Below are 24,493 nucleotides of genomic sequence, written 5' to 3' on the forward strand. Positions count from 1 at the left end.
AAAGAATACATGCAAACCGATGCATGTATGTATATTACTGTATACATACATACGTATATATAGTCGTTTTTCAAATTCAGGTTCTAAAAATCAAGTTAATTTATTCTTATGGCTATTGCTCGAAAATGAACAAATAAACTAGTTCAACTGAATGTCTCTGAGCTCCAGCAGCGTCTGGGTTTTCTCAGATGTAGGTACGGGCAGGGTAGATGAATGTGGAAAAAGTGAGAGTAGAAAGTTTGCCCAATGGTGGTTTGAAGTTGAGAGCCGGTTCATGCCATGTGGCAATAATTAAAGTCCTCAATACATTCACCCAGACCGCACCAAACAATAGCTCCTTTTAACCAATAGACCAGTTTGCGGGTCATGCAGACAGAGCACATGTCAGCACTTTATTAAAAGTCCCCAGAAATGTAGCCATCACATTTCCAAAACAGAAAAGGATTGAATTCACCATGAGTTCAGCAGCACTTCTAATGAATGCCAATAGCACCTAATGGTCTTAACTAAGAGTGTGTCAATGGAATGAAAACAACCAATTGTCTTGTAAATTGTCCAGCTCCATTCAATACTTAATGCAAAGTTTATAAAACCCACATTGAGCTTAAGAGGACATTAAGTGGTAAAAGTTGTAGCAAAATGATGCAAAACAGTCTTAACTCAGAGATAAAGGAAAGGATTAAAGCTGCACCCTCCCCCTGAGGTTTAGTTTAGTGGGAGAGCGATGATGGACAGGAGGAGAAATCAGTGTCAGAATGGTAACAAAGGTGTCCCAGTGAGGGCAAAAGCTGAATGTTGAAGGATTAGTGATTACTTGGTGCTCTCTCTGGGCTGTTGCTTGTTTGAACAGCAGTGGAGCGCTGAAAGATAGCGGGTGATAAATGACAAGCCATTTATCTTCCTTCCCTGTTTTGTCCCCCAGCATCCCAAAGTCTTGAATGTGACAGCTGAATGCGCTTGTGATAAATGTGCGAGTTTTGAGGGAGAGTGATTTCAGTTTATGTGACCGTGTATGTGTTTGTTGTGAATGACACTCCGTTGCATTGAGACGAAGCCAAGAAGCTCACAATGAGGAACTGCTGGATCTGTCTGTCGGCCGTTGACAAATGAACGCTTCACATGTCTCGCCTTCCACTTCCTTTTGATCACTCTGTGCTGCTAAGATCACGCTGTTAGCACATGCTAATGCGGGTCAAAACATCGCAGTTCGAACGATTTCCCATAAAACCTACTAAAAGAATGTGTTAACGTCACAGTGAATAAAAATACATGAGGTATTTGAGTTTGGACCATTTTCTACCTCATGATTTTGTTTTGACAAAGTTTTTTTTCTGCGGCATTCAAGCAAATTCTTCTTCCTTAGAATACATGCATATATCTTCAACGGTAAACACGAATTCAGTCATCAGAAGAGGAAAAGCCTTTTGCTTTCTGCCTTCCTGTGTCGATAGGGGTCAGAGGTAATGAGAGGACCTTGTATATGGGGACTTCAAGGGTTTATTGTTTTGCTGTCGCCTGTAAGACGTGGCCAACTCAACACAACTAAGTGAAGTACGGCGTTCTCTAATGTATTCACTACATATCAAAGTGCTTGCATGTTCAACAACGACCCAACAAAACTCACATTCAACTTCAATTGGCTCTTTGTTTGGTTTACACTGATAAAATAAAAAATTGTAATGCTCATGCGTACTACTAATCATTCTTAATAATTACAACAGAAAATAAAAATGATTAAAGGCACAGTTATGTGTTTAACAAGTTCACATTTTGATTCCAGGGAATCATTTGAACAGTTTGGAAACTGTTAGTAGACACAAACTAAAACGGAAGACACTGTTTACGTTATACAAACTTCATAATATAATCCATCTGGACATTTTCAAACATTATAAATCTACTATTCTTTGACATTATCCATTTGAAGCACTTTTTAAAATGTGAAATCTCAACACACCACTGGCATCTTTCAGTCTTCGTCCTTTTTTAATCGACCATTGATTTCAAATCAGGTAGGCCTCTCAGTTTGCAGTCAAGCAGCATTTGCCCATAGGCTTTTCCCTGCAGAATAACACATTTTTAGTAACACTGAAAACACAATGTTACGCTATGTGGTATTTTTTCTTACTGACCCCAAATTTTGTATCATGACATATATGTTTGGAATGACACAAAGGTGAGAAAACATTTTCGAGCCATTTCTTTAAGGTTGTAAATAGCTAGATCAAGTAATCTCATACCAAGTGTGATGTGCTTTCTTCTTTAAAAATACCTTTTCTCCCCAGAATTTCATTATTGTTTTGTTTTTCTGTGCTAACCTTTTCTATGAAACTTCAAAAAGACCCGCTCTGGTTGAAGCCACTGTGCCTGTGTCCATTTTGCGAGTTTGTTCGAATGAATGTGTGTTACCTGAGGGTCGCTGCGCAGAGACGCCACCCCTCCCCCTCCGAGTGAGTTTGGAAGAATGAAGTTCAGACCGTGAATGCCAGGCAGTTCGTACCTGAAAGTCACCACAAACATGTGAAATACATTATTTTAATTGAGATCACCTCCCGGTTTTCACACATCTGTGCATTAGCTCACACCACACTCTCATACAGACAGGCATCTAGACATGTCAGTCCTCAGCATGAGGTGGTCCTCATTAGCGGCACCAAAGGCGTTTTCCCCAACCCATAAAACAAGAGGCTTGCATGCATGCACTCTCTCTCACACACACAGGTCTTTAAAAAGCTGTGCAGGCTGCAGATGTTGAGAAGCTCAGTATAAAGGTGTTACAATGTTTATGTTGTGTGACTTTAACTTCCTTACAGCTTCAGACATCAACCGGTAATGATTTCCTTAAAAACAGACTACTAACAAAGTATTATATTTATATATATATATATGTTTTTTGTGTCTATTGTGCTTTTTGCCTCATTAAAACCATAACCTTTTGATGTCTTTCACCACTGAAAGCACATCTGCTAGCACATTTTTGGAATTCTTCTTACCGTATGACGGAGGGTTCATCAGTCTGATCCTTTCTGATCAAATGTTGGAAATACTGCTCCACAACTTCAGCAGTTAACAACTTTTTCAGGTAGGGAAAATACAGTGGGTGTCTTGCAATAACCCCTAAACACAGAAGTTATACATACAGATTTATTGATATATGGAATAGACATGTGAAACATCTACCCTAAATATTTGATTTATACCATCATGCTGAATATTACCATATTCATGTAACTTAAAAAAAAAAAAAAACATGACAGTGGCTTTTAAGTTTAGTCGTTTTATGTTCCCAGTACAACTCACACATGCAAAAAGTCATAGATTACCAGAATTTCTCTACATTTGCATATGCATTTATTTATTTATAATAATGTACAGACAGACAGACAGACAGACAGACAGACAGATAGACAGATAGATAGATAGATAGATAGATAGATAGATAGATAGATAGATAGATAGATAGATAGATAGATAGATAGATAGAGTTTGACATGTTATTTCGACATGAGAAAAGCTAACAAATTATGTAAAAACATTTTTTTTTTTTAAACCCAGACTCACAGTCTACTATGAATGACACATAACCACCCGTCACATCGAAAAATGAAGTTAAAACTAGGGCAAGTTGCCACATCACAAGAGAGTGTTGCCTTTTGGGCTGCAGACAGTGGGCTGTGATTTGTGGTTTGTGGTCAGAGAACATGGCCTGACCCAGCATTTTCCCAGCATTTATAGCCAGAATGGCTTTTTTGGTGTGACACTGACATGCAATAAGCAAATTGTCTCATCGTGAAAATATTATTCACTGCGTGTGAAAGCACATGGAGAAACACTTACCAATGTTTGCGGAGTCCCCTTTGTCTCCACTGCGCGTGTATGCTAACTCCTCCAGTCTGAAGGTATGCGGCCCAGAGGGCAGATCTGAGAGAGAGACAATTTTGTTCTGTGTAATTAAATTCAGCAGTTGGCAGGTTGAACTAACAGCGAGCATCTGAGCCCATTTTGCTCCAAGTCAGCACACATATTGCTTGATATGATTGATTATTTAAATAGGAATGAGCAAATAAAAATTGCCATTTATACTATTGTTCAAATGTTTGTGGTCAGTAAGATTTTTTTGTTGTTGAAGAAATTAGTACTTTTATACAGCAGGGATGTATTAGAACGATAAAAAAAGACATTTCTAATGTTACAAAAGATTTTTATTTCAAATAAATGCTGTTCTTGAGAACTTTCTGTTCATCAAAGAATTCTAAGAAAATGTATCACAGTTTCCCAAAAACATATTAAGCAGCACAACTGTTTTCAACATTGATCATTTCAAGAACTGTTTCTTGAGCAGCAAATCAGCATATTAGAATGATTTCTGAAGGATCATGTGACACTGAAGACTGGAGGAATGATGCTGGAAATATTAGTTTCGGCATCACAAGAATAAATTACATTTTAATATTAAAATAGAAAACAGATATTTTAAATTGTAATAATATTTCACAATATTGCTGTTTTTTTTCTGTATTTCTGACTAAATAAATGCAGCCTTGGTGAGGATAAGAGACTTCGTACAGAAAATCGTAGACCTCACATTCTTTAAAGGTAGTGTATGTTTTACTGTAGAAAATGTAACAGGACACTATGACGCTGGTGTGTTTTGGGTTGTTGCCAGGGTGTTGCAATGTGGTTCTTAGGATGTTGTGAGTGGTTGCTTATTGCCCAAGTCTAAAAAGCCCAATGTTGAGTCTCTATGTGCACTTATACGTTTTTTTTGTGTCATAATTTTCTCCCCTTCATGAAGTTTCAAATCTGTATGACTTACTCTCTTCTGAAAAGGAGATGTTTAAAGCAGAATGCCCAAGATGCACAAGATTTTCTATGAATAACAACCAAAAAATTAGTCTGTTTTTCATTCAAAGCTAGTTTAAGCTTTGAGAAGACAGTATACAAATGCATTCATGATGCTTTTGGTACTTTTTGGAGCTTTTGGTGTTATGCACTTTTATTGCATTGAGAAGAGCAGCATGAACATTCTTCAAAACATTTATGTTCCACAGCAGAAAGAATAGTAAGAATAGTAATAGTGATGGTTGGTTCTTTTGGAGTTCGACACAGCTCTTTGGCGGTTATCATTGGCTACATCCCCATTAATCAGTTTTTCTGTCTCGGAAAAATGCCCTTGGGCTGAGGTAACGTTAGAAGCCTCTCTTACAATCAGCCCTCTGTGATGCTCTAATCACCGTGGCTCCAGGTTCGTCTGTCTGTCCATTTAAGTGGGAAAGAGAGCGAAACAAAAAGAAAAGAAAAAAAAGCACAGTCTATCACTTTATTTTGTGTTCATTTGTATTTAAGACCTTCAGTGTTTGTGTGCATGGCCCTTGCATATTTGTGAATGAATGCGAGTGTGTGTGCGAAACAGTCTGCGCTTGCGTGTTTAAACGCTAGATCCAATGAAAGGGTGTTTCCGATTATTTGAAGGGTTTAGCTGCTTGTTTAGGGCAACTAAGAAGTGGCAAATAGATAAAGAGACTCATGCAAACACTGCCAGAACACTACAAAGGCTGTGCCTTTCAGAGAGACTAAAGCAAAGAACTCTGGGAAAACAAGCAGCACTGGATTCCGGTGCAAGGGATCTTATAAAACCTTCTCTTGGTAGAACAATCAAATTGGCCCTTAAAACCAGGCTTAAGCCCATTTCTTTCAGTTGAGTTTGTTGCTCAAACATTCCATCCACTTCCACCTTGAAGTAGGCCATATCAAACACTTCATGCTTACCTCCATGTGAAAAGAAACTGTTTTGATACACAAGAGAGTCTGTCATTAATAAGGATTAGTCACAATGTGCTGATTTGGGAAAAATTTTGGAGAAAAAAACCCCTTGCGCTGAAAAGTGTACAAAGCATGTTATCTGAAAAAAAAAAGATGCAGAGAATAACTTGTCAATGAAAGGAAAGAAATGTCATATTCTCCTTATCATATTCAGACTTCTTTTGAACAAATTACTACAGAACTAAGTTAGTATAGAAGCTTCACTGTTTCTGCAAAGTAAATGAATGTGTTTACAAGGAGACTGTTTGACTATTTATTGTCGTTAAATGAAACGTTATGCATATTTAATTTAAAGCGTATTGTATGACCTTTAGACGTGGTGCGGAGTGGAGCTTGAATGAATGAATGAATGAATGAGGCATTTATATAGTGTTTTCATGTAAGCGTGACAGTCAGGTTTACAACCTTCTTTCATTTTATGGAAAAGAACATCTTGCTAAATAACTTAAGGTGAAAAGATGGTGTAGACTACAGTTCAAAAGTTTGGAGTCCGTATGATTTCTTTAATGCTTTTGATAGAAGTCTCACCAATTATTTGTTAAAAAAAACAAAACAGTAAAAACAGCCATGTTGTGAAATAGTATTGCAATTTAAAATAACTGTTTTCTATTTGAATATATTTTAAAATGTAAATTATTACTTTGATGGCAAAGCTGAATTTTCAGCAGCCACTCCTCTAGTCTTCAGTGTCACGTGATCCTTCAGAAATCACTATAATATATTGTAATCAATATGTTTATTATCAAAGAAAACAGTTGTGCTGCTTAATATTTTTGTGGTAACTGTGATACATTTTTTGGGAATCTTTGATGAATAGTCAATAGTCAGAAATTCAAAAGAGCAGCATTTATCTGAAATATATTTTTTGTAACATTATAAATGTCTTTACTGTCACGTTTGATCAATTTATAAATAAAAGTACTGACCCTAAACTTTTAAAGTAGTAAGTTTCAGGTAGTGTAAGATTCATATTTGTGTGAACTATTCACTTTTCATTTTGTATCCCACATACAATCAGCAGGGTACCTGTGGGTTTTCCTCTGTATTCTTCTGAGGGGAGGGAGGGGTCGTGTCTTTCTGCTAATGAAGGGTCTGATACCACCTCTCTGTGCGTCTCCACAAGCTCCCCATTCACATGAATGTGCACCTGAAATCAACAATTAAGAGTCATTCATTCACACAATCATCCATATGTATATTTTAAAGATACATTTGCATATTCTGTCCAATCCATTTAGAAAGACCTTTTCATTTAATGCACATTTTGATTTTGTTGTATCAGTTCCCTTATAAAAAACCATACAGTGATGATGGTATCAGATACTTGAATTCAGCATGAATTTAAGTTAATTGGGACACTTTTTTTCATCTCAATAAGAAATGTGAGCCAGTTTGCCTGAATTCACCCTATACTATGGTACTGTATTACCATATTCATAAAATATATAGAATAAAATAGTACATACAGTATAAAACAAAAATAAATTGGTATTATCATGGGGGGGAAATGGTAATACCTCCAGATCTGCTTTGGGATGCAGGAAAAAGAAAGGTTTCAGAACTGGTGATCTAGAAAGAGAAATAAGACATATACAACATTTTTTATGGTACACTTTTATCCAAAGTTATAAACAATTTTTGGTACTTACAGAACTACTAACTACTAACACTCACATTCTTGGTCTCCCTCCCACAATAGCTGTGAGTCCTGGAGCTGCAGAGGGGCGAGAGAAAGAAATAAGATACTGACCTAAGATGTTTAAATGTTTCTTCAGCTTTAAATGAACAGTGAGCTTAACCGCTGTTTTGGAAACAGAGTAGGCTAAGATTGAGTTGAGGTTTTAACTCACCCATGCCTGTTCCCGCTGGTGCCACCTCTCTGGAGAAAAACTCTAGTGCTTTCTTCTGCTTGTGATGGACGGCCATCCAAACCACAGCCTCACGAAGACCCTGCGCAATAAAGAACAGCCTTCAAAAACTGAAGGTTATTTGTTCTAATTGTCAACGGACTGTGATGTTAAACACAATTTTGAATGGAAAACAGAAACAGACAGCCTACATTATTGACCGCATGTGGTCCATATGTGTCCTCAGCGCCCAGAACTTGAATGTTGACTTCAGCATAGTCCTCCAAACCCAGCTGTCTGAAAATTCGCTGGGTCCTAAAGATGATGTTTCAGCATAAAGTGCTACAGTCTTAGAAAAAAAGGTTCAATAAGGTTCTATATAAAACCCTAGGGTTATTGATTAAGAGTCCTTTACATCAAAAAGGTTCTATATAAGGAGAAATATCTTCAATTATTGCATAATACTTTCATGTTTAAAGTGCTATTTCAAAGGTTTGTTTTGAAGGTCTCCTACAATAGGCTTACATGAATTCAAGGTCAAAAAACACTTTATTTTTCTCATAATACACATTGCACATCACCTCATTTTTCAAAGAGTTTGAAAACGGCAAGTTCAAAGATTCAGTCTCTCTAAACCACTGAGAGCCTACTCTGCTCTGATTGGTCAGACGGCCCAGTCTGTTGTGATTGGTCGATCACTTAAAACGAATGACGGAAACTAAATGCCTATTATCATATTTGAATTTTAGCTCCGGAGGCTTCCTCAGCGCTTGATACTGAGTGATACAAATGATTTCTGACCAAAATTATTGTGTTTTTCCTCAAAACTGAATTTATAAAATGATCCCATAATGGGAAACTACTATTTATGAAGCACCTGACAGAACCCTTTATGATTCTAGAGCGTACAGTTTATTTTATATCATTTTATCATGCATTAAAAGCTCTAGAGGGGGTTTAATACACTTTTTAAACACTTTAAACACTGTATTGTAACTTTTTTTAGGAAATGTATCTTGACTGGCAAAAGGCCAATTCACGCCAAATCAATGGCAACATTGCCTGGGTTTTGTCGGATCAGTGTGTTACCCCTGCCGGCGTCTGTTGCCGTTGGTCAGCACTTGTTTTCACCAACTGAACATGTTCAGTCATTGTTTGTCGGTTTGTGGAATGTCTGAGAAGTGACGTACTGTAATCTGGTGATTGCCCGCAATGGTTTGCATCTGTCGGTGCCATGTGAATTGCCCTTTAATCTAACTTATACCAACTTGTATTGCCGATTCCAAGCAATGAATCAGAGCAATGAATTAAATTTTAAGTATTTGACATACAAAATCACTAAAAGTAAAGCCTTAACCTTTTGATAATACTCTCTGCTGTTCTTCTGGCCTTTTCCACAGCTCTCGGACCACCAACAGGACAAACTGCAGTCGCCCTGAACCCATCCACATATGTTGCACAAACCTTGAGATGATAAAATACAAACCATAACCAATTTTTTTTTATTTAAAAAAGCATTTTTATTAATTCTTGATTATTGCCTAAAACGACTGACTTAAACCAACTCGGGTGGAAAGGTTAACCCACCTTGTAGTCACCTGATGGAGGTGATCCCTTGGCACCATCTACTTTCACTGCTCCACCATCCACATCTAGAAATCAGAAGAGCAAAACAAGTCATAGTGAAATAGCATTAGTAATAAAGTAAATATAAATAATTCATATTTATTTAAAAAAATTATTTAATAATGAAATAATGTAATAACGTGATAATGTGATCTTAATCTATGGCAGTTTTGGTTTTGAGTAAAAATTTAATAAATGCTAATTTAGCAGCTATTGGCCACATTCATCTCTAGATATAAGCCCTTAAAAAAAAAACATGTAACATATTGATCTCAGCATTTTTTAATGTTTCCACAAAAGATCAAATCAAGCTAGTGTACATACTGTACTGTTAGCATTCTGATTACATGGACAATGAGATTGAAGTTTAGGGGACAAATAGAATATCTGTTTTGTGACAAGGAAAATAACATTTAAATGAAAGAGGTTGTAAAGGTTATAGCAGATAGCTGGAACCGGCTCTTAGGTAGCCAGTCTAGACAACTGGTGTAAAATCAATGGGGCAGCGTCTCTGAATCAGATATTTAGAGATAATAAACATCAATCTGATCACTGCGTGAGGACTTTCTACAGGAGATAAGTACTGTCACCAACCAGCTTCAGCTTGCTTAAAGTTGTCTCTCCACAATATTAAAATTATTAATAATTTTAAATATGCCACTTCCAGAGTATCAGAAACAACCATGCATGTAAGATCCAGTAAAAGCTGACTAAAAAAAATAATGACCTGGGATCTCAGTAATGGTGACATTGGAGAAGTCACATGTCACATCAGGTAGGAGGTAATGCTGTGGGTCTCCGATCTCATACACTAATTGCTCTGCCACTGTACCAAATGAAACTAGCCCACCGGTTTTTGGAGGTTTGGACAGTGTAAATGAGCCATCAGCAGAACATTCTACCACAGGGAAGCCCATGTTATCCCTGCAAATCAAATGAGAATGCACATAATACTTCCCACTGTTATTATAAACAAAGAATGAGGTACGTTTTGTCAAAGGTACTGTAAAAGAAAAAAAGTGATCTTTTTTTGACTGAATACAAAACATCTCAAGCGTCAAGGAGTCAAATGTAAGCGTCATATTTCAGACCAAAATCAAAAGAATTAACAACAAATTGTATTTTACTTAAAGAGAAGAAAGCCCTTTTCAGGACCATTAGGATTTTTGGTTACACTTTATTTTAAGGTGTCCGTGTTACAGTACATTTCAGTAATGAGTAACAATAATTAACTAGATGTACTTACTATAGGGTTAGGGTTAGGATTAGGGTGTGGTTTAAGGTTAGTTGCATGTAATTATGCACAAGTTATAGTAACTACAATAGTAACTACATGTAACAAGGACATTGTAAAATAAAGTGTTATCAGATTTTTTGCCACTGTGACATTATTTGACAATAAAGACAATCTTTAAGCAAAGATATGATGTCTTAATGAAATTAAGTATGAAATACTGCATCCAGGTATATATACAGTATACTGTATGTTACAGTTTTAGTCAGTTATATTCTGTTTTGGCTATGTTTCATTGTGTTTTGGTTCTGTCTTCCTTGATTGCCTGTTTGACCTAGTTTTCAGCTTGTCTGTTTATTCATCCCATTAACCTGTTGGTTCATCAATTATCTCATTAGTTCTTTTCTTTGCTCTGTGTACTTAGGACATGAGTTCTCCTTAGTTCTCTGTCTGTTATTACAATAATGAGAATCTAATGCAACTGAGAATAAAAAAACATCAAAGTGAAACATCAAAGAATCATCAAGATAAATGACTGTAATTTAAAAGAATTTATGGAGGAAAAAGTGCTGTTATGAAAATATTCACGATGCAATGAATTTTTCTCTTTTGATTTTGAGTTTAAATGTGCCATGAATATATCAGATTTTGAGTTGTTACCAGTCAGGAACTGTGTGCCAGTCTGTGAAAATCCCCCCTGTGGCCTGTGCACCACACTCAATCAGATGACCCGCAAGGCTACAACAGAAAAAAAATTCTCATGAAATTTCATGGTAACCAAAACAGGAACAGAACTTGACTAACGTAAATGTGGTTAACCACACATATTCTTACACTGAAAGGTCCTTCACAACACGCGACAAAAACAAATGATTCATGTATGGCTGTCTGCCCTTATGTTCAACTCAGACCAGTGTATGTGCGTGTGCGTGTGTGTGTGTGTGTGTGTGTGTGTGGCCAAGTAAACCCTACATTATGAGGACAAAATGTCTGCACAAAAATGGCAATACCTGAAATCCTTGTCCTTGTGGGGATTTTTTTTGGTCCCCATGAGGAAAACAGCTTATAAATCATACTAAGTAATGTTTCTTATAAATGTAAAAATGCAGAAAGTTTTGTGTGATGGGTGGCTTTAGGGGTAGGGTTAGTGTAAGGGGATAGAATATACAGTTTGTACAGTATAAAAATCATTATATCTATGGGAAGTACCCATTAAACATGAAAACACAATGTATATGTGTGTGTGTGTGTGTGTGTGTGTGTGTGTGTGTGTGTGTGTGTTTCAAGAGCTCACAGATTTAACAGTACCTTCCAGCAGCCAACAGGTCATAGTTATTGGAGTCCCATGCAAACTGTTAAAAGACAAATGTTATAATAATTTTTATGTAAATAATTTGTACATTTATTTAAGAGAGACTTATTTCAAAAACATCTTGAATTTTATATATATGTGTATATATACTACTAGCTAGCCCTGTCTCCTCGCGTCTTCACGAAAGTCGTCGAGATAGCCCTTGTGCCGCTAACGGCAACACGGGGTTCGCATCCTAAACTATCTTGACAACTGGCTGATCCAAGCTTTGCGAACACAGGGACCTAGTGCTCCGGCACCTAGACCGTCTGGGCCTTCAGGTAAACTGGGAAAAGAGCCCAGAACCCCGTGCAGAGGATCTCTTTTCTCAGTATGGAAATTGAGTTGCTTACGAGCGAGCGCACGCCGTCACTGCTGACTTGCCTGAGACAGTTCGAGGGCAAGAGTATGGTTCCACTGAAGTTATTTCAGAGGCTCCTAGGGCATATGGCATCCGCAGCCGCAGCTACGCCGCTCGGATTGCTTCATATGAGACCGCTTCAGCTCTGGCTTCACGATCGAGTCCCGAGGTGGGCATGGCAACAAGGCACGCTGAGTACTAGTTACTCCGACCTGCCGTCAGACCTTCACCCCGTGGACAAACCTCAGCTTTCTATGGGCCAGAGTGCCCTTAGAACAAGTTTCCAGGTCTGTTGGTGTCTCAACAGATGCCTCCACCACGGGCTGGGGCCTTTGGCATGTCAATTGCCTCAAGTTGCTGGCCGTACGTTTGGCTCTGCACCACTTCTGTGCGTTGCTCAAGAACCAACACGTACTAGTCCGCTCATACAATACCGCGACAGTAGCGTACATCAACCGACAAGGTGCTCTATGCTCCCGCCGTATGTTACAACTCCCCACCACCTCCTCCTATGGAGTCAGAAGCATCTGAGGTCGCTTCGAGCCATTTATATAATCCCGGGAGACCTGAATCATGCAGCCGACGAGCTCTCACGGTTTCAGTCTCTTCCTGGAGAATAGAGACTCCATCCCCAGTCGGTTCAGCTGATTTGGGAACAGTTTGGCGACGCACAGGTAGATCTGTTTGCCTCCCACGATTCTTCCCATTGCAGCCATTGCAAAGGACCTCCTTTCTCAGAGACGGGGCACCCTATGGCACCCTCGTCCCGATCTGTGGATCCTCCACATGTGGTTCCTGGATGGGACGAGGCAGGTTGAGTACCCTTACCACCACCGGTGGTGGCTACCATCACATCCGCTAGAGCATCGTTCACGAGACATGCCTAGGCATTGAAGTGGAACCTCTTCGTCACCTGGTGCTCTTCTCGCTGAGAAGACCCCAGAAAATGCCCGATCAGTGTTGTGCTTTCCTTCCTGCAAGATGGGTTGAAGCGAAGGCTGTCTCCCTCCACCCTCAAAGTGTATGTTGCCGCTATCGCCGCACATCACGACGCAGTCAAAGGTAAGTCCGTGGGGAAGCACGACCTGGTCATCAGGTTCCTGAGAGGAGCAAGGAGACTAAGTCCTCTTCGCTCTCCTCTCGTACCACCTCTTGGGACCTCGCAGTGGTTCTATCCGCCCTGCAGAGTGCTCCCTTTGAGCCTTTGCAATCAGTCAATCAGTCATATGTGTATTCTGTAAGTTACATATGTAACCGAGACGCTCTTTCTGAAAAGATACGCTGCTGGTGTGTAACTTGTTTCGGTTTTGTGCTGATGAAGAAGGTTGAAATTACCAACTCGTCGTTACTGATGAGTCTGTTACACAATGTCTGTTGCACAGGAAAAGAACGCTCTGAAGAACGCTCCTGCATGACAAACTTACCGAATGTATCAACGGTCCAAGAACCACAGCGCTGTCCACACAGCGTCCCGTCACAACAATATCAGCCCCAAGATCCAGGCACCGTTTAATGGGGAGGGCGCTGAGAGATACAGACACAAGAAAGCTGACTCTCATATGCTCAAACCACCAGTGCGGCTCCAGGCATGAATAACAGACAGGACCAATGACACGCTGTAATTAACTTGTAGTTCTTACCCAAAATACGCATTCATGCTGTGGACGGATTTTGGAAGTGGTTTCTTTCCCTCTGAATCAGTCATCCTGAGTTCAGTCAAAGAGTCTTTCTAGGATACACAACAAACCAAGAGATCACAGGAAAGATTTTAACACTGTCTAAAAATTCCTAAGTAAGGGTAGTGGATATAATATTATTAGTACTATGGCTATATAGTAATAACTCATACTTAGTTTAGGAATTTGAACAAACCCATAAGAATTATTGCAATGAAATGGGGCAAGAATAGGGGTAATGTTTTACAGGTGGTGCTTGCCAAGGGTAATACACACCTATACCCATAAGTAGTGTTAAAGTATTAACTATACTCTACCGTTCGAAGGATCAGGTCAGTACGGTTTTTAATGCTGTTATGCTGCATTTATTTAATCAAATATACAGTAATATTGAGAAACATTTTTACATTTTAAAATAACAGTTTTCTATTTGAATTGACTTTAAAATGTAATTTATTCCTGTGATCAAAGCTGAATTTTCATCATCATTACTCCAGTCTTCAGTGTCACATAATCCTTCAGAAATCATTCTAATATGCTGATTTGCTGCTCAAGAAATATTTATTATTATGATCAATGATGAAAACAGTTTTTATCTTTTTATCAGTCTAATGTATCATTGCTGATTCATTTGAATGGTAGTATAAGTATTATTCAAATTTTGTAAAAAAATCTAGTCATTAAATATGATGCCCTTAAATATTCGCCAATGTGTGTTGAACAATAGATACTAAGACACTAAATACAAAATCTCTTTAAGGTGCATTCAAAACTGTATTGTTTGTTGTGATATATCATTTGGCTATCGGATATGGCTTTCATGTTGGATTATACTGACACCTAGTGATGTGGCTGTAGCATCAGGAAAAAGCTTAAGTTTTGTAGAACTGTGGGTATTTGCAGTCAGCCATGACTATATTAAGTGAAAGTGTCCAATAATAGGGGGGGTTACTGAGATAAAAAGAGTAGTACTTGGCTGGTCATGTGATGTCAACATGTCAGCTCCTATGAGGCGAGTAAATGCCCATGCATCGCATAAGCATAAATAAACTTAAGTTCAATTACCTTTGGCATCAGGTCATCACCAGTAACCACAGCTACCTTCAAGTCAAGTCCCGCTTTTTGAACTACTTCCTGTAAAGCTGCTCCACAGGCAAGAGGATTGACACCTCCAGCATTACTGACCACCCGAATGCCTACAGGGGGAAGAAAAAACAGCATGACAACAAGCATGACATTCAGTCTAAAAAGTATTTCCATAAAATATTATGAATAAGATAAATCATTTTTGCATGTTATATTATATAATAAAAGTAAACATAGCACAATACAACCCATATAAACATTAATTAATCTAAAAAAATGTGTCTGGATAAAAGTCACATTCTTATCATAACTTAACATAACTTTACCTCTTTTGCTGATATCCTTAATAAATGGGGTAAGTGAAAGGACGAAATCAGGAGCGTATCCCATATTCTTAAAGAAAAGGGAGCATTGTTAATCTAAGTGTGTATCATAATTAACAAATTAAGTCAAAAATATTATTAAATATCACAGAATCACCCTTACTTTATTATCTTACACCAACAAAAGCAGTTTTATGGGTCACATCAGGTATAAATAACTTACAGGCGCTTTAGCTTTGGCTGCTGAGAGTAGTGACATGGTGATTTCTGACAGATAATCAAACACAAGGAAGTCCAATTTCCCACCATATATGAGCTGAGGAACTGCATGGAAGAGATTTTTTGCAATTTCATCAAGACAAAATTGGCCCAAACAGTAGGCTATTTGGACACTTACGCCACACTTAATGTATGAATGAATTAAAAACAAAATATCAAACCAAGTGGCATTTATTCTAGAGAAATACTGCACTAGCATACTTTTACAAGCAAAACATTTTACAAAAAGTTTTTATTTTATTTTTATTTTTTTAGCTAGGCTATTTAGTGATAACATAAGGACGTTTAATAAAGACAAAAATATTTGGACATTTGTGGTTGTTAAACGTTATGAACACACATAAGTCCACTAAAATGAGCTTGAAAACAAGTTGGAAGAAAATGTTTATTAGCCTATCATTTGTTTTCAGATTCCCTGTTGTATTGATGTAATTCAATATAATGCAGTGAAAGTCAAACAACACATATTTTTGGCGTCAGGGAGGTTAGAAAGTGTGAAAGATTGAAAGGGCTTTGGTGACATCTAGAGGCCAGTCAAGGAACAACAACTAAAAGTTTTTTAGTTCGCTTGTTTTGTGTATGTTCTTGTCAAGAACTAATATGCAGAGATGGATAAATACAGGCGATGTCAAATTACATAAAGTAAAGTAATTGAATTGAAATACCTGACGTTGCAGTGTCACCCCAAAACCCCGACGCGCAACCAATCCGTACAGTTCGGTGTGCTGATGAGGCGTAATGTCTGTTACTGCTTCTGTGACGTGATTCTCTTGTAAAACATCTGACAGTAGTTGCAGATTTGGTGATATTGTGTGAATATGAAACATTATTCCCGCAGAAAGGCAGTGGTGAGGTTGAACAAACTCTCAATGTCAACCGATGCAAACTCCCGGATATGCGCGTGAGATTCGTCATGATCGACAAACGAGTTTCTTTTTAATTTCTTTTTAATTTTTAATGCGGACAGACGATAGCACACCAACTACAAGACTGGACTTTCAAAGTACATTCTCGTACTACACACAATATCATCCGTGTAGGACACAATTATGTTATCGTGGTTCCTACTATTCTAGTTAACACACACACACACACACACACATTATATGTGCATTATATGTGCTGCTATATAACTATTTATTACTATACTGCTACTTTAGCAGTTGGCATTTTTTTCTATTATAACCATATTTAAAGGTTTAATTTGCAAATTATACAATCTTTTTAAGGATGCACTTTTATAGGCTACTACAAGTGCTTTAGACCCTACAGAAATGGTCACCAAATTTAACAATTAAATATGCGATTTGTAATATCATTTCAGAAGCAAAATACCACTTTGCATGGTGTTATGCAATTACTATATATATAATAAATGTATTCAAATTAAAAATTGTTATAGGAATGGCAGATTGGATGAAAATTTGGTAGCCAAAATTGTTATCCTTTCTAAAATCATGATTAAATAACATTAAAGAACATTAAAGCTGAGCTGTCTTTCATCAACATAAGAGATGTTATCTGTAGTGCAACGAGAGTGCACATCAAAAACAACTTAAAACAAACATTAGTTGTGTAATTGAAAAAGACAGTCTGATCTTCACAGACACAAGTTCCCACTTTCAATGTGCAAATCATGTTTGCAAACATTCAGTGAATCATCCTGTTGAATCAGTCAGTAAGCAATGATTTATCCACAACCCTAAAATTATGTAAAATATGTAAAATATAGTTAAAATGTTTCTGCCATATACACTTCCGTTAAAAGGTTTGGGGTCAGTATATTTTTGAAAAAGTCTCTTATGCTCACCAAGGCTGCATTTATTTGATAAAATTTTTTTAATAAAAACTGTAATACTGTGAAATATTATTACAATTTAAAATAACTGTTTTCTATTTTAATATATCTTAACATGCAATTTATTCCTTAATTTTCAACATCATTACTCCCGTCTTGAGTGTCACATGATCCTTCAGAAATCATTCTAATATTCTGATTTGCTGGCCCAAAAAAAAAAAAAAAAAAAAAAAAAAAACTTTTCTTATTATTATAAATGATAAATGATTATAAATGATATAATGATGTTGTGCTGCTTAATATTTTTGTTGAAACTACGATACTTTTTTCAGCACTCTTTGGTAAATATAAAGTTCAAAAGAACAGCATTTATTTGAAATAGAATTAAATAAATCTGACCTCTTAAGATCCCAAATATATATTTTTTAAATAATATAACAATAAATTATACAATAAATATATATTCCATTAATATGTTCCTAGCCCCTCGAGGAATGTATGATTATGTCATACTGCAGTGTCAGTTCTTGTACAAGTACAAATGTTATCTTTCCCGTAAACCAGTACAAAATTGTGTAATTTGCATCTCTCTCTCTCTCTCTCTCTCTCTCTCTCTCTCTCTCTCTCTCTCTCTCCATCTCTGTTTCTGGGAGGGCAAGTTTGTCCACACACTGTTCTCTGTTCCAGATTGCGGGGGTGACGATGGTCAATAATGAGTCAATCTGTTGATCAATCAGAGGGGTTCATATGGGACGTGTGAGCAGTGAGAGTCTGTATTCTGCACAGAGAGGCCAGAGATGAAGCTCACACATTCGCTCTTCTGCCTGTTCGTGGTCGTGTCCTCTGCCCTGGTAAGTTACTTTTCTTTCATGCACTGCGTTTATTTAAACCTATTTGGATTCTTAAACACATACCACTAATTATTTATTTATGCATTGATCACAATGTATTTGCACACTTAAAGTAGTTTTCCCTCTCTGACTCTTTTTCCAGTCACAGGACACAGTCGTGAACCCTAGAGGTGCTCGTCCTATTGAACACGGTTTCAAGGCACAAGATACCTGTCAGTCAAAAGAATGGCCTATGTGTACAGATGATGACTGGGTATGTATTATTATTTATTTATTATTTAAGTCATACATATCGATTGAAGGTATAATCAAGCACAGAAAAGTGCAATGAAGCCCAACAACAAGTTAGCTAAAGACCATTTCATTTCTTCAGGGAAGCAAATGTCCATCCGGCTGCCGAGTTCAAGGCCTCATGGACAAAGCAGACCACGATATCCTCAAGAAGATTGAGAAGATTCGTAGTCTCCTGGACGAGGGCCGGAAACTTTATCGCTCCACTGATCAAGTGTCCAAAAACACTTACACTTACCTAAGAGAGCGACTGACCTCTACCTCCGGTAAGGATTCGCTTAGATTCAATCTTTGATTTTTGGACATTTTTCATAATTAATGCCAAGGATAAAGTTAATTTTTGGAAGCTCACACAAGACAATTCAAATAATGTTTTTTACTTTCACTCAGGTGGTGATAACAGGTACGCATCATTGGCTGAGCAGCTGAGACAGAGAATTACTGACATCAAGATTAAAATCGACCGTCAACTCCGGTTACTGGACGCTCTGAAGTCACAGGTCAAAGATCAAGTTATAGTTATGCAGCGACTTGAGGTGAGCAAAATATTTCAACAAAATCTATCTATCTATCTATCTATCTATCTATCTATCTATCTATCTATCTATCTATCTATCTATCTATCTATCTATCTATCTATCTATCTCTACACTGATTTCTTGATATAACTTACTATTAAAGCACATTCTCCCAATATGATCTCTTGGCGCAGGTCGACATTGACATCAAGCTACGCACATGCAAGGGCTCTTGCGCCAGCTACAGTGAGTTCACGGTGGACAAGGAGAGCTACGTGACTCTGGACAAGCAAATGGACAATCTGGACGCTATGCGCATACAGAGTGTGGAGACTGTCAGTTCCCTGGGAATCATGAAGAGCAGGCCGTTGAAGGACGTGGTGTTACCCTCCATATTCAAAAGCGGAACGGGTAAAGCCGAGCAGAAGCAGCTCCTCTTCGGGGACGTGGGTCAGATGCAGCTTACTCTGGAGGCGGAGGGTTCCACTGCCGAATCTGCCGCAACTGTTAGCAAGTTCCCCACATCAGGTATGGGCTCAACTTCCTCCTCTACATCGCATACCTTCTCCCCCTCCTCCACTTCCACTTCCACCTCGACCGTCAAGCAGTGCACCAGGTCAGTGCGCAAAGTGGTAACACACACCAAAGACGGCCCCGTGGAGAAGACTGAGGTTACGTCTAGCGGGCCCGGGTGTGAAGATTTAGAAAAACTAGGAATTTCTGATTCAGAATTTATGACCAGAGATGGGAAAGATGTGAGCCGTGGCACCACAAGAGTAGCCATGACTGGTGGGGATGAAAAGTCCATCACTTCTCTCACTCACGGCACCAGTGATCTAGGTGACTTCGGTGGCGACTTCTTCAAGGGGCTTGGCACTAATACCCAAAAGTTATCCTCATCTTCTTCCTCATCTTCAAAAACAGTCGTGTCAGATGGAAGCAAAAGTTTCTCAAAGACCACCCTCTCTAGCGACCCATTTTTTGGGGATGACCTTGGGGCGTTTATGCGTAGTGATGTTGAAGAGGATCTGCCCGACATCCACGCACGAAGTGTGAAATCGAAGGACGAGCGCAAGGCTGGCTTTGTTGGTCGAGGTACACTTGAGTGAAACTCTTAACTCAAGCAGCATACACAAGTGAACCATTAGCGAATGTAATTCTCTTGATAATACTGACAATATTAGCAAGAGTTTGTTTAGATCTTCTTGGAAGCATGTGGTGTATTGTACTAAACTATTATCCAAGTAATTACAAAAAACATGTCACATTTAATTGCACTCAGATGCTCATCCAGAAACAATCTTGCAGAACTATGTAAATTCCATTAGTTTCGAAATTAATGAAACAAATTTGCAATGCAGCTTTGCTCTAATCAGCAGGTGTGTAATCTTCTTTCAGATTGCGTTGAAATCCTGCAGAAGCATGTTAACGGCGGTCAGAGCGGGCTGTTCAAAATAAAGCTGGCTGGGTCAGAGGAGGTAGTAGAGGTTTACTGTGACCAGGACACTGGGATGGGGGGCTGGGCTCTGGTTCAGCAGAGAGAGGATGGGTCGGTTAACTTCAATCGCACTTGGAAGGATTATCGAAATGGTTTTGGGCAGGTAGACCAACAGGGTAAGGGCGAGGTCTGGATCGGCAACATCTTTCTACACCTTCTCACTCAGAAAGAGAGTCTTCTGAGAGTTGAGCTGCAGGACTGGCAGGGGAACGAGGCATATGCCGAGTACAGTTTTAGAGTTGGCACGGAGGCAGAGGGGTTCCCATTGACCGTGTCCCATTACACGGGGGACGCAGGGGATGCATTAGTGAGCGGACAGCCTAACCTCGGATCCTACCTTTCACATGCTGGTATGAAGTTTAGCACCTTTGATAGGGACAACGATAAGTGGGAGGAGAACTGTGCGGAGATGTATGGTGGAGGGTGGTGGTACAATAACTGCCGGTCAGCCAACCTCAATGGGATTTACTATAAAGGAGGCCAGTACGACCCCGACACCAAAGTCCCTTATGAGATTGAGAATGGTGTCGTGTGGCTGCTTTTCAAACCAGCTGATTACTCTCTCAAAGTAGTGAGAATGAAGATCAGACCTGTCTGAAAAGTGAAAAAGAGGGGATTTGGGGGGAGAGGACAGCTAGCCATTGCTTTGAATGATCAGTGTCAATAACCTACTTGTCATAATGTAAAGCTGTAATGTTGCCATATTTTTACACAACCATCATACCTCATGTTTCCAATAAAAATGTGTTCACTTTAAGTTTTGGACTGTGTGTGTGTGTGTGTTATTTTATTTCAAAATATCTGCTTTTAGAATATTTTTCTGGAAATAGACACCTTACAGCTAAGTCATAACCACAAAAAAGACAATCTGCTTACATAATCTTGGTTTCTTTAATAAATTCAATAAATAAAGCTTATTTTAGTATGTCTCAACAAAACATTTTCAAAAATCAGACCTTTGTCACTGGGGCAGTACCCTCAAAAAGACATCTTTGTACCTTATTTACCTCTAAAAGTTTCACAGTAGTACCTTAAGAGTACATATTACTAGGTTAAGGTACCTTTTAGAGGTAGATAAGATACAAAGTTGAGTGACAAGTTGTTGTACTCCTAAAGGTAAAATTTTGCACATTTTCTTCTGGCAGTGTATCCTAAAGATCATATTATCATCTTGACCACAGTTAATAATTAAAACTCATTTAATATATTCAGTATTTAATATAAGACTGTAGTCGTCTGTGCCCTACTGGTTTAGATACTTTTTTATTTTAATTTGATTTATTTTAGACTTTATAAGGTGGTTTCACATCAAGATTGTAGAACAAACAATGAGCTTACAACATTACCACTATATATCACAATCAAATGATATTCCCCTATTAATGTGAACAAAATGTTCAAAATTAGCCACCATCACCCATCTGAACAAACATTAAAGTGTAATGCAAGTGTGTTTGGTTTGTTGCAGTGTGTACGGCCTTGAAATCCAGTCGCAAACAACATAATCACAAATTTGGACAGTGTCCAGCATGGTCAACATACCCTTTGTGCTCTGATGAGGAGAGGGTGAGTGATTTTGGAGAATCACACTCTAAAAAAATAAATAAGTTCTTCTATGGCATCACTGTGAAAACCCTGTTTTGGAACCTTTATTTTTAAGAGTGCAGATCACTTATCTTCAAAGTGTTTTTAGTAGATGAATTAATAAGTAAATTAGTGATAAATCATACATTAAATAATCAAATATTATATTGCACATCAAAAACCACTATGAAATAATAAAAGTGCATTCATTAACTAAGAAAAGATTAAGAGAAATTCTAGATTAAGAGAAATTGTTATTCCACAATTGTTGGAACTAGTCAATACTGGAATTTTTGTGTGATTTTTTTCTTTTGCAGGAGGATAAATGTCCATCTGGATGTCAACTGGAGGGACTTATTAATGTGGCAGATGAAGACATTCGTAAACGACTGAGAAATATTTGTGGAAGGATTCAACAAAATCAGGACATCACCTCATCAGTAATGCAAACGAGTGTCCAGCTTTATGGGTCACAAAGAAAAGCTATCATCCAAACATATAGTATGTTAAATGTTATGGTTCTTTTCATATGCTTTTATGTCTAATTCTCAAATCAAGTGTTTTGCAAAAAAAAATAAAAAAATGGAAAGATACCTTAAGCACCATTTGGAGTTGCTTAGATTGCAACACAAGAAGAAATCCTCAAGAGAACCTCCAGACACCCTTTTGAAGTTGCCTCAGATAATTAATTTCTGTTCTCATACAGTTTTAATATATATTTCAAGTGCCTCAAATTGTTCCCTTCTAAAGAGGTCACTGGATGAATCATTGACTGGAACTAATAGCTTCCATCTATGTTCCTCAGAGAATTATACTTTTTGAAAGGATTCGTATTGGTTGTCCAGAGGATTCTGCCAATGTGCCAAACAGAACAGTTATGTAAAATATTAATTTCAGATTTCTGAGTAATTACTCAGAAGGCCCCTTCCACAAAACATAACAAAAATAGAAAAACCTGTTGTATTATAATTTTTAGTAATTTACAAAAGGCTGAGGAGGTCTGATGGTTTTCTCTATGTGCAGTGCAGGAGCTCAGATACGCTGAGTTTGCTGAAGAACTTCAAAGAAACCTAACATTCCTGCACAAGAGGTCTACAGAACTTGCAGAAGACTTACAGAAGCATCATCGAATGATCTGGGATCAGATAAATGAAATCCGTCGAACTGAGGTAAGGTATTTACCAAAGTTTTTTATTTTAGCTGTTCTCAACCTTTGTAAGCCACGGTGCAGTCAAAGTCATACTATCTCTAACATTCAAATAACATAGTATGAATAAATATCTCAGAGGTAATTGCAGCCTACTTTTTTAAGTTTATTAAAGCCTCTTCAACACTACTTTGTTTGTTTGTTTTTGTTTTTTGACTGGAAGGTCAGTTGAGTAAATTCAGGTTCACATAATCAATATATTTGATCAAATGTTCTGCAAAAACGTTTGAGTCAGGGATTTCACTATTTGCTTGAAGGTTGAAATGTAACTTTTGCCCTGATTCAGACATGTTTTTGTGTAATTCTTTGGAGTGAAGGTGGACATTGACATCAAAATCCGTGCGTGCAAAGGATCATGCAAGCAAACCTTTGACCATGCCGTTGATAACGAAGCCTTCAAAGCTATGGAGATCAAAATGGCACAGTTCAGCATGATCTCGAAGAGGCGGAAATCATTCGCCAAAGTCAAAAAACTAAAACTTCAGTCTGCTGATCGGCCCGCTGTGTCCCCCACTTACCGTAAAATTCCCTTTGTTCGCACTGAGCTTCTCACAAAGTTTGAAGACATTGAGCAGCATCAGGTGGTTTTAGATGAACTCCTTGACGATTTTTAATCATATTTATGTCTAGATTAGTAATATGAGGGATTGTTTTTATCTAACACAGTGTATGGTTTGGTAATGTATACGAGCAGTAGGCTAAACCATTTATTTTGCCAATATCACCTTAACAGTTTCTTGTTTTTTTATTTTATTATATATCTAACATGTCCAATATTCCTGGTGTTAGAAAACAAATATTCTGTTTTTAGCAGCAGAAGAAAAAAGACAAAAACAGCTGTGCCTTAGTTGCAACTAAGAAGCAAATGTGAATGATATACTGTACAAAATGCCATTTCACAAATTTACCTAATTAAAATCTCACAACTGTGTAACGTTTTAATGAGTATCATGATTTCTGTGCCAATAAAACAACATTTTTCATAAGGCATTTGTGTGTGTAGGTGTTTGGCAACTTTTTCAGTTTTTTTCTTTTCTTTTCTTAGTTAAGTATGACATTAAACAATGTTTATTAACAATGTTTCAACCAAACAATTTTGCCCCTAATAAAGTATACTTGTTTACTAAGGACACAAAAAAA

The 24,493-nt window shown here is 37.8% G+C and overlaps 3 protein-coding genes across 3 annotated transcripts; 2 read left to right on the top strand and 1 right to left on the bottom strand.

Moving 5' to 3' along the window:
- Positions 1-1,479: 1,479 nt before the first annotated feature.
- LOC311073513 (uncharacterized protein) lies at positions 1,480-16,639 on the bottom strand. Its single transcript, XM_084099333.1, has 20 exons — positions 16,272-16,639; positions 15,551-15,651; positions 15,331-15,397; positions 14,984-15,114; positions 13,883-13,971; positions 13,667-13,766; positions 11,839-11,882; positions 11,191-11,268; positions 10,024-10,220; positions 9,258-9,322; positions 9,028-9,134; positions 7,883-7,985; positions 7,674-7,773; positions 7,498-7,537; positions 7,341-7,392; positions 6,850-6,970; positions 3,838-3,921; positions 2,994-3,117; positions 2,410-2,500; positions 1,480-2,061 (listed from the first exon to the last, which is right to left on the bottom strand). Exons 1-20 carry the CDS (start codon positions 16,519-16,521, stop codon positions 1,987-1,989), a joined length of 2,019 nt encoding a protein of 672 aa, XP_083955459.1. The 5' UTR covers positions 16,522-16,639; the 3' UTR covers positions 1,480-1,986.
- Positions 16,640-17,966: 1,327 nt separating this feature from the next.
- Positions 17,967-21,319, top strand: fga (fibrinogen alpha chain). Its single transcript, XM_084098632.1, has 6 exons — positions 17,967-18,255; positions 18,398-18,508; positions 18,629-18,812; positions 18,937-19,082; positions 19,259-20,159; positions 20,463-21,319. Exons 1-6 carry the CDS (start codon positions 18,202-18,204, stop codon positions 21,158-21,160), a joined length of 2,094 nt encoding a protein of 697 aa, XP_083954758.1. The 5' UTR covers positions 17,967-18,201; the 3' UTR covers positions 21,161-21,319.
- A 669-nt stretch (positions 21,320-21,988) lies between these two features.
- LOC311073176 (fibrinogen alpha chain) lies at positions 21,989-24,339 on the top strand. The gene is made up of 4 exons (XM_084098658.1): positions 21,989-22,128; positions 22,464-22,647; positions 23,170-23,315; positions 23,671-24,339. Exons 2-4 carry the CDS (start codon positions 22,590-22,592, stop codon positions 23,965-23,967), a joined length of 501 nt encoding a protein of 166 aa, XP_083954784.1. The 5' UTR covers positions 21,989-22,128; positions 22,464-22,589; the 3' UTR covers positions 23,968-24,339.
- The last annotated feature ends 154 nt before the right edge of the window (positions 24,340-24,493 follow it).

The sequence above is a fragment of the Abramis brama genome (genome assembly GCF_963993115.1).
Source record: "Abramis brama genome assembly, chromosome: 2".
Taxonomy (NCBI): domain Eukaryota; kingdom Metazoa; phylum Chordata; class Actinopteri; order Cypriniformes; family Leuciscidae; genus Abramis; species Abramis brama.

Coding starts and splice junctions, on each gene's coding strand:
- LOC311073513 (XM_084099333.1), bottom strand. CDS start 16,521: ATGACGAATCTCACGCGCATATCCGGGAGTTTGCATCGGTTGACATTG. Junction 9,135..9,257: donor CTCCATCAGGTGACTACAAG/GTGGGTTAACCT, acceptor TATCATCTCAAG/GTTTGTGCAACATATGTGGA. Junction 7,393..7,497: donor GTGGGAGGGAGACCAAGAAT/GTGAGTGTTAGT, acceptor TTCTCTTTCTAG/ATCACCAGTTCTGAAACCTT.
- fga (XM_084098632.1), top strand. CDS start 18,202: ATGAAGCTCACACATTCGCTCTTCTGCCTGTTCGTGGTCGTGTCCTCT. Junction 18,509..18,628: donor TGTGTACAGATGATGACTGG/GTATGTATTATT, acceptor TCATTTCTTCAG/GGAAGCAAATGTCCATCCGG. Junction 19,083..19,258: donor TAGTTATGCAGCGACTTGAG/GTGAGCAAAATA, acceptor CTCTTGGCGCAG/GTCGACATTGACATCAAGCT.
- LOC311073176 (XM_084098658.1), top strand. CDS start 22,590: ATGCAAACGAGTGTCCAGCTTTATGGGTCACAAAGAAAAGCTATCATC. Junction 22,648..23,169: donor AGCTATCATCCAAACATATA/GTATGTTAAATG, acceptor CTCTATGTGCAG/TGCAGGAGCTCAGATACGCT. Junction 23,316..23,670: donor ATGAAATCCGTCGAACTGAG/GTAAGGTATTTA, acceptor TTTGGAGTGAAG/GTGGACATTGACATCAAAAT.